The 8,422-nt window shown below is 43.2% G+C and overlaps 1 protein-coding gene and 1 long non-coding RNA gene across 2 annotated transcripts in view; one reads left to right on the top strand and one right to left on the bottom strand.

Annotated features, from left to right (window-relative positions):
• Nucleotides 1-2,116: 2,116 nt before the first annotated feature.
• The window catches only part of UCHL1 (ubiquitin C-terminal hydrolase L1), an 11,255-nt gene continuing 4,949 nt past the window's right edge, over nt 2,117-8,422 (bottom strand). The window contains exons 3-9 of the mRNA XM_019553393.1: nt 8,070-8,198; nt 5,700-5,850; nt 4,167-4,252; nt 4,038-4,085; nt 3,368-3,434; nt 2,880-2,938; nt 2,117-2,552 (exon numbers count right to left, since the gene is read on the bottom strand). Of these exons, the coding sequence (XP_019408938.1) occupies nt 2,466-2,552; nt 2,880-2,938; nt 3,368-3,434; nt 4,038-4,085; nt 4,167-4,252; nt 5,700-5,850; nt 8,070-8,198 (627 nt within the window). The 3' untranslated portion in view covers nt 2,117-2,465. The remainder of the gene's footprint in view (nt 2,553-2,879; nt 2,939-3,367; nt 3,435-4,037; nt 4,086-4,166; nt 4,253-5,699; nt 5,851-8,069; nt 8,199-8,422) is intronic.
• Nucleotides 5,970-8,422, top strand: part of LOC109322325 — a 12,649-nt gene continuing 10,196 nt past the window's right edge. Inside the window, exons 1-2 of the long non-coding RNA XR_002104354.1 lie at nt 5,970-6,131; nt 7,161-7,171. This is a non-coding gene — a long non-coding RNA (uncharacterized LOC109322325). The remainder of the gene's footprint in view (nt 6,132-7,160; nt 7,172-8,422) is intronic.

The following is an 8,422-nucleotide window of genomic DNA, read 5'->3' as shown; positions in this document are numbered from 1 at the left end:
TGTTTCAGATACAGATCTTTTCCTTGGATGAACTTATATTGTCACAGTAACAGATGCTGAAAAGGTTTGGATGCTTAACCTCCAAACCTTGATGTTTGAACTTTTGTTCTCTTTACCAAAAGGCCCTTTTATCTTGTGTACCATTGATTCCAGCTGCCAGGTCAAAGAACAGAGTCTAAAGATCTGCAATACATAACACCCAGAGATTAACTACTATTATAAGTTTAATCTACCTACAGACAAGACTGTACTCAGCATGCCAGCACAAGCTCAACTGAATTTGTACATGCAGCTCATCAGAGAGTCTGCTCATCACACATCAGACTCCTCCGGCATTTAAGACATTATGGTGGTATCTGGTAATCCACCAAAGCTGCAATCTCCATGGTCTCCCAAAACCAACAACTGCCAAATAATAATGACCTACATACTGGAAACCAGGATAAAATTTAAACACGCAGGTCAGAGTCAGTAAACAGCCATAAGTGGGGGTGGGGTTTAGAAAAGTCAATGGCAGGTTTTAGGGGCGATGCAAAAAAAGGAGAGTAGTGTGGGAAGATATCCAATACAGGAGTCTACCACCAGGAGAAAATGAGGCAGGTGGAACAGAAGTAAACAGGGGTAGATAAAAGGACTAAGCAAATTTGATAGAGAAACTAAATACTACTACATGAAGGACCTGAAGCCTGGCTGTTGAAAGAAAAGAGGGTTAGCAAGTAGCCAGAGAGCTTCATACAAATCCTTGTACCATCCTAACATAACTATTTCAAACATTTCCTCTCCCCTCCCCCAGCTCAGTGACTGGTGCCTCCTGGGTCTGGAAGGGGCATCTGGGCTCCCCCCCTGCAACCAAATCACTGAGCCAGGGGGACATGCCCCCTACCATGTTTTCTGGCAGACCTGGAAGTGGACCAAAGTGCTTCCAGTCTACATTTGGGTTTGCCATCAAGCACATGGAGGACCCCCCTGGACTCCTGCAGGATGCTCCATGTGCCCCAGGATCACAGCTTTCACAACCTGTGCTAGTACCTCAAGGCATGTAGAAAAAACATTTAAAGCTGTGTCTACATCCAAATCAGCAGTCTAATCTTCACCCACATTTGGCTGAATTGAATCACTATCCCCAATTTGGGCTGAATCTAAATCCAAACATTGAATAGGACCTGCTTCGCACAGCTCTAACCTAAACTTCCCTTGCTGCAATGCAAGACCATTGCCACTTGTCCTACTCCATGCAGCCAGATAGAATAGCCAATATCATCCCTTTTGAAGGAGCCTATAGCTATTAGAACACAGCAAACTATTTAGCCCAGTCTCTCCTAATGAATTATCTCCCAGACCTCTTCACTAGACTCTTCCATTTGTCCACATTTTTTCCTTGAAGTGCAATGCTCAGAACTAGACACAAGACTCCAGGGGAGACCTCACTCGTACTGAATAGTGGAGGATGGCTCACTTCACTCATTCAGGGATGGTTTTGTTTTAACATTGAGTTTGGAAGAAAGAGTACAACTTACTAGAAACCAGTTTTGCACTTTTTAAATTGGGAGGGGGAGGGTAGAAAGAGATGACAGGGTTCATTGTTGTGATCAGTAAAAGGTTTGTTTTGCTTTGTTTTTTAAGATCTGAAGGCTCAGTAATGAGAAAGACCAGTGAGAAAGGGTGCTGTTTAAAACAAGATTAGTACTTTACTGCTGCTCCTACTAACTGGCACTTTGATAGGCTGCCTCTGTCAACAACAGCAGAATCTGCAAATATTTTACTGTTGGATAAGAACCCTGGTCTAGGTCCCCCCCCCATCCCGTGGAGCCACAGCTTGTTGGGATCTGAAGGGAAGCAAGGAGGGGAAAAAAAAGAGAGTATGTGCAACAAGATACAGAAGCTCAAGACTCATTCATCATTTACCACCACCCAATAAGAACTGAATTTCTAGAGAGAGGCAGTCGCTTGACTACAGTACCAAGGCCTTGTTCAGCAAGTGCCACATAAATAAAATACAAAAATTAAATCAAGTTATGTCCTTTGTTAGGACCAATATATGCCCAGCACATAGGTAAGGCTATCTGTTACTCTTGCTCTGACATTAATATCTAGACCAGTTATCAATTCAGTCAGGTTTTCCCTTAACAGGAAGTTTTATTCTCATATTCAGTACAAGGAAATCACAATCAACAGCTTAACTTACAGACAAGTTAAACAAGCCATGTAAAGCATTTTCTATTTAACATGAAAATAGAGTCTTAAAAAAAAAAAAGGTGAAAGACATCTGATGTGCCTAAATGGTGGATATTAGTGTTTGAGCTCATTTAGCTTAAACTCCACTTATGTTGCTTGTTTATTAGTAGAGGGTGGAAACAGTTTAAATTGACCAAAACAGCTGTGTTTAACAAGCACTGAAACAATCTTAAGACCGCATTTACTGATGTGCTATTAGACTGCTTTCCTTGCATTTCCTCTTTGGAATCTCAAGCAGACTTGCAGAGAGCTACAGCAGAAAAACGAACTTCTCCTTTCTCACGTTCTGTGAATTGTCTGCAGATGTTGGCAGAATCCTTAGAGAAAGAGACAAAACATGTTCTCATAAGACATGAAGCCAGTAGTAAGAAAAATATTCCCCCAGAATACTTGTTATACTTAGAGTACCTGAACTCCAACACCCTCACTTACTGCAGCCAGCTACCTCCATACTCATCCTATAGTCACTTATACCTGACATGGTACCTACAGAATTCTCTTATTTTGCATTCTGTCCACAAGAACATATTATTTAAAACAGTTTAACTGCATTCTATCTTGCTAGATGATCTTATGGCCTTAGGTTTTTAAAACCAAAAAAAACCCCCACTATTTACACAGCTGAGGTATGTGAGAAAGCCTACCTTCAACAGCAAGTCATCTGAACTGGTTCCATGGTTTACAGGAAATGGCATGCGCCCATCTAGGATGAAATAGAACCTCATTTAGTTAGATACGTACTTTTACAGCTTCCAAACTGTGGAATTTTGTTCCTGCTTTCCTGGACAGACAGTTGCTACTATAGTCAGTACTCTGCTCTATAAAAATGAAGATCAAGAACAGGGACAGGAGAGGCAGATACAATAAGGCTGAGGATTGAGGAGGTCAGACTACTGCTTCTGTTCTAAGGCCAGCCCTCTGGAGGAGAACAACTTCAATTAGAAATCCTTTTAAAAAAAGGTCTGGAAATATGCAGACTGAACAGGGTACACTAATCTGCTGAACTCCCTAGTATAGGCAGGAGGCCAACAGAGAAAAGTTAGGACTTCAGACATCTGAAGAGTCCTGACTGCAAGACAACCTAATTTGTAAGTTTAACTCGCTTTGAATGTAGATGTGCGTGTCATCTTACCCAATTCATACAGGTTTCCATCTACATTGACAAACAGAATGAAATGGAAGTTCACATTATCATCTACCTAGAAAAAGGACACAATAAAAGTTCAGTTTAAAATGGGTACAAGGCAAACAGTACATGAAGTTAAAAGGATCCAGACTGCAGCTACATTTCTGGAATTCTATATCTGAATATCTAGTTGTACTTCAAGTAACCACCATGTTCCTCTAGGAAAATGGGATCAAACAGTCTCATCTACAAAGTCACACCAGCTTAGTGTTAAGTAACTAACTGTCATTTTTACCCTGCCTATTGTGACTTTTAGGTTGGCTGCCTTTAAGATTCCTAGTCTTTTTTTTTTCCCCCCCCCTCTCCTTTTTGTACAAAAATCTAGATTCTCAAGTCCCTTTCTAGAAAGTCAACCAGAGCAAGTGAAGCCCCTGATCACTTACTAATACTTGGCTTGTTCCAGCATTCCAGTCCTTGTTTCTACATCCCTTTTATTTATGCAGAAGGAATTGTATGATCCTTGACTGCTAGGCAGAGGCTTTGAGGAGTTTTTTCTTCCTTCCCTAGAAAACTAAGCTACTGGCTTGTTATTGAAGATTATACAAAGGAGAAGAAAGAAGTTGTAAGCCCTATGCCAACATCTTCCATCCCACTCCAAATATACCATGCCACTTACCCTACACTGGCCTTCCTGTGCAACAGCATTGTGGACTTCCTGTATGGCCTGAAGAAAGAAAAAGCCAAGTCTAGATTAATAAGATGCAAATGCCAGTAGCAGTACAATTCTAAAATTTAGTTTTTATACCTTATTGCTTCCCAGGCTTTTTGCTCTTTCTTCAGCAGAGAGATCAGCTGTTTCATTGAGAAACTTCTTCAGGGCTGACCCTTCATCTGTGCAAGAGTGTTTGCCAAGATTATAAGTAATACTTGTTTAGACGTTAGTTAAAATTTAAAAATATACTCATTTAGCCAAGTAGCATGCCATGATTACACTCAGTTGGCATCAACACATACTACCTAGAACTGTACAATCACAAATATTTTCAAAAATTCCACCTGCCAAAAGTTCACTCAGTTATAAGACATGGGGCAGCAGGACCTTATTTTTGGAGGAGCACCCCAACCTCTGGTGAACACTGCACCTAAAAGAGCATTTTTCTTTTGAAAAAGTAGCCCTAAAGCCTGTTTTGTGAGGTCCCCACTACTCCAGTGGGACTTCCAATAGTTGAAGACCACTTGAGGGAGGTGGGAGAAAAAGACAAGGGAATGACATTCTTATAACTAGTTGGGTATTATCTGAAAGTTATGCTGCATACGGTCCAGCTTCAACAAGAAGACATTAGCTAGGAAGAACATCTGGATTTTACAGCACGAGCTGTATTGCCTTTGGAATTCCATGCCCACCTCCCTCCTCATCATTAAGGGGCACCTATTTTTTCCATTAAAAAAAGCAATCTCATTCAAGAGCCATGTTATAATTTGGGTTCTTCCCTCCCTTGGGCTTTCAGAGATGCTGAGAACACTAGTCCTTTGCAAAAGAGTGTATTTGGCAAAAGGAGGTCTCCAATTTCAGCAAGTCCTAAGGGAAAAACCACATATTGAAGACAAAAAAACAGCCTCTAGTCATTGTTATACACAAACAGACTTATTCTTCTTTTATGGAGTGTGATAGATCAGTTACCTTACTTTGTACAAAGTTTGCATTACTGGAAGATTTTACAACCTAGTTCAACCTTAAAAGTTAAAACTTAGTAAAAATTGTCACAAGGACTGACAACTGCAGATTGCACTTACAGAAGCACTGCAGATTCAATTTGTTAAGGTTTAATCAGGGAAACTGTTTCTACTGCACCTAGTAAGATGACTATTCAGATGTGGTCTGTTCTCTTTTCATTAGAAAAGTGAACACTGGTGTCCACAGGCTGGAGTCATTTGTGACCATTTGGTTTCAGTCTGCTTCTGGTAGCATTTCAATGGAAGTGGCTTTTGGACTTGGCTATGGAAACTGGTTAAACAGCATTTCCACTACCATTAGGAGGCGTTCCTGCCCAATGCCAGCATCCTGGTGCTGTAGCAGTTGCAAGATGGGTGTTCTGCAACTGCTGTCTCCTTTGTTGCTCAAAGCAGTTCTAGAGTTACAACAGGCTATCATCACAAATTATTAGAGTTCTTGGAAGATACAGAACACCTCATGAGGTACGCATCCAGCCTCGGAGCACAGCAAGTTCAGTTGCGAGTACAAGATCTTTACACAGAATGGATCTGGAACAAGCCAGGGCTGTCAAAATACTCTGCTCCCTTTTTGAGCCATTTAGCATTAAGCACAAAATACACTTACTAAACATCACTTTGTCTTGGTTATTGGCAACTGCATGGATCAAGCCAATTGTTCCACAGGAATTGCTCACAGTCTGCTTCACAAAATACACTTTGGAACTGACTTCTTTGTCTTTTATATTTTCAATCTGTTGTTTCCTGAAATTCTCATGCTGCATGTAAAGAAAAAAAAAAGTCAAGATAGATACAAAACAACTGAGCTCAGATGGTACAGACTGAAAGCATAGGAAAAGGACATATACTGTTTAGAGTATTGAGAGCGAACAGAAAATCTGCCAGAAAGCCATCCTCGGAGGAAGGATAGTAAGCTTGCTGGAATAGAGTCTTTCATAAGGATAGGATCTACTAGTGCACTACCATATTTTTTCAAGACCCAATTTAAATCTTAACATGGGGCTCCACATACTACCAGATTTACTCAAGTCCATGACTAGTCTTATCCTTCTCACTGCATTCAGTTTGTAGGGTGAAAGAAGAAGCCCCTCCTCTTGGTTTCAAGTAGAGGAAGGGGTAGAGATAGCTACTGCACCACCAACCCAGGTTCAGGGTTGGTTTTTGAGCTACAGCAGCTGCCATCTGTCCCAAGTCCCCACAGCCTCTGTGTCCCCCCCCCGCCTTTGTCCTTCCTGGAGCAGGGCACATGGAAGCTCTAGCCACTGCCTGAGCACACTGCAGCAGCAGCAGGGAAACTCCAGTGCCAGAACCAGGATGGGAAAGGAGGCAGAGGCTGCAGAGGGTAGGTGCATGAGAAGGGCAGGCAGAAGCGGTAGTGGAGAGGAGGGAAGAAAGGAAGGAGGAGATGGTATCAGAGGGCTGCCGGCCCAAGATTCAGGAGTGAGCCCTCCAGTAAGTTAAGTTCTAGATACAGAAGAATTAAAGAAAAAATAAATAAATAAATAAATAAAATAAAATTTTTTTGTCTTCCCCATTTAATTGCGGGGTGGGGGGAGAAAGAAAGGAAAGCTGTCATCTTGAATTTGGGCAAATATGTTTGGTCAGGAAGTTTGTTTAATTTGTGTGTGAACAACTTTAAATCCATCACATTTTTCAGCAAGCTTTTGGATAGAAGTGTTTTTGTGATTGTATGCATATACACAAGACCACCACAGGAAGGAAAAAAAATCAACAAATGGAGTTTCTTGCACTACAATTTTCCCCACACACTTCATTAAGCCAGAAGTGGCAGCCAGGTCTCATGGAAGATTACCCTCCATGAGAGAAGCTCTCTCTCAAGATGGAGTCATCCAACTCATATTTTTAGTTGCAAGTCTTTACTTTGGCTCTCAAGATCCCAACCTCCGTTATATTGATTTGTTTAATGCTGTTTGTTAACAATGGGAACAAGCCACTATTGTATCAGAGCCTTGTCATTTAGCCATGTCATCATCTTAAGAGTTTTATTTTTCTGAAGTGGACAGTGCCCATATAAAAAAGAGAGATGAAAAAAAAACAAAACACTTAGGAGTAACGCTAGTTAGAACATAAAAAAGCAGCCTAATATTACTGGTCCACATTGTTATTGCTTCCCATTTGCCAGAAAAAAAAAGGGGAAAAAGAAACAAACAAAACACAAGACAACCAAGTTAGAGTTACCTGTATTTTGATGTTTTAGTTATGCAAGCTACTGCCACCCCTATTTGAGCACTGTTGTTCCAAGATGGTCCCCCTGCTTCTTTGGGGTGTAGGTACAGATCCATAAGATGGCAAGTCAAGGAACATTTGTTCCCTAACCTTTTGAGATAATTAGATGGTATTTTTTGCTTTAGTTACACCTCCTGCCAGAGGTAGGATTACTTTCTGACAAATCTGCAAGGTGCAGTAAGAACATGCAGTACCCAGAGGTGGCAAGGCATCTCACATGATAAAACAGTAATTAATGTTACATCATGCTAAATTTTGCATCAATTTTTGAAGGATTTCCAATTTGCAGAAGAAATCCCACAGCATTTCACTACAAGAGGCAGGTTCAGCATCCACAAGGGCTTATCAGTTCGGAGCAAGCTCATGATGACTGAATTCTAGCAACCAGGGATTTGGACATGACAGTGCCTTTTAGCCTCATGGCAGAGGCCCAGAAAGTTTAAGGAAACGGTGCTGCAGATCCACTGCAAGAACAGCTACGTCACCGCACTGTATCAACAAGCAGGTGCCTCTCCGTGGCTGCAAGGGGAACTGCTCTGTGCCCCACCCTTTCCCCGGAGCCATGTCACGACACATAGCACTTAGCACAGCCCTGGTGCACTGGGGTCCCCACAGGAAGGTGCAGCAAGGCTGAGGCTTGGCATCAGTTGCAGCCGCACTCGCTGGGGAGGCTCTACAGGCTCCGTTACTCACCCATGGGCAGGACAATGCCACAGCCCTTGGCACCTACCTGCTCAGTGAGAGGGAAGAGCAGGAGCAGCGCACAAGCTGGGCGGGGCACGGAGCTCAGCGAGTCCTCCTCCAGGCCCAGCACATCCACGAAGCGCCAGCCGGGGGCCACCCCTAGGCGGCTCAGCACCTGAAGGAAACAGGAGGGAGCTGGTGGGGAGGCAGCTGCCCAGAGCCCTCCCCCCGCACCCGGCCGCGGCGCTTTCAGCCCGGTGACACAGCACAACGCGCAGCGCCACCTGCCGCCGGGCCCGAGAGCTGCGGCTGCACGTGGGCGGGCCCCGCGGGCAGCACCCCCGGCCCCGGCGGGACAGCTCGGCCCGGCGCTGCAGTGCGGGCGGCGGCCCCCTAGAT

Source organism: Crocodylus porosus, unplaced genomic scaffold (genome assembly GCF_001723895.1).
Source record: "Crocodylus porosus isolate Cpor-Errol unplaced genomic scaffold, CroPor_comp1, whole genome shotgun sequence".
NCBI lineage: Eukaryota > Metazoa > Chordata > Crocodylia > Crocodylidae > Crocodylus > Crocodylus porosus.
The sequence above is the reverse complement of the archived record's forward strand: the minus strand, read 5'-3'. Positions and strand labels throughout refer to the sequence as shown.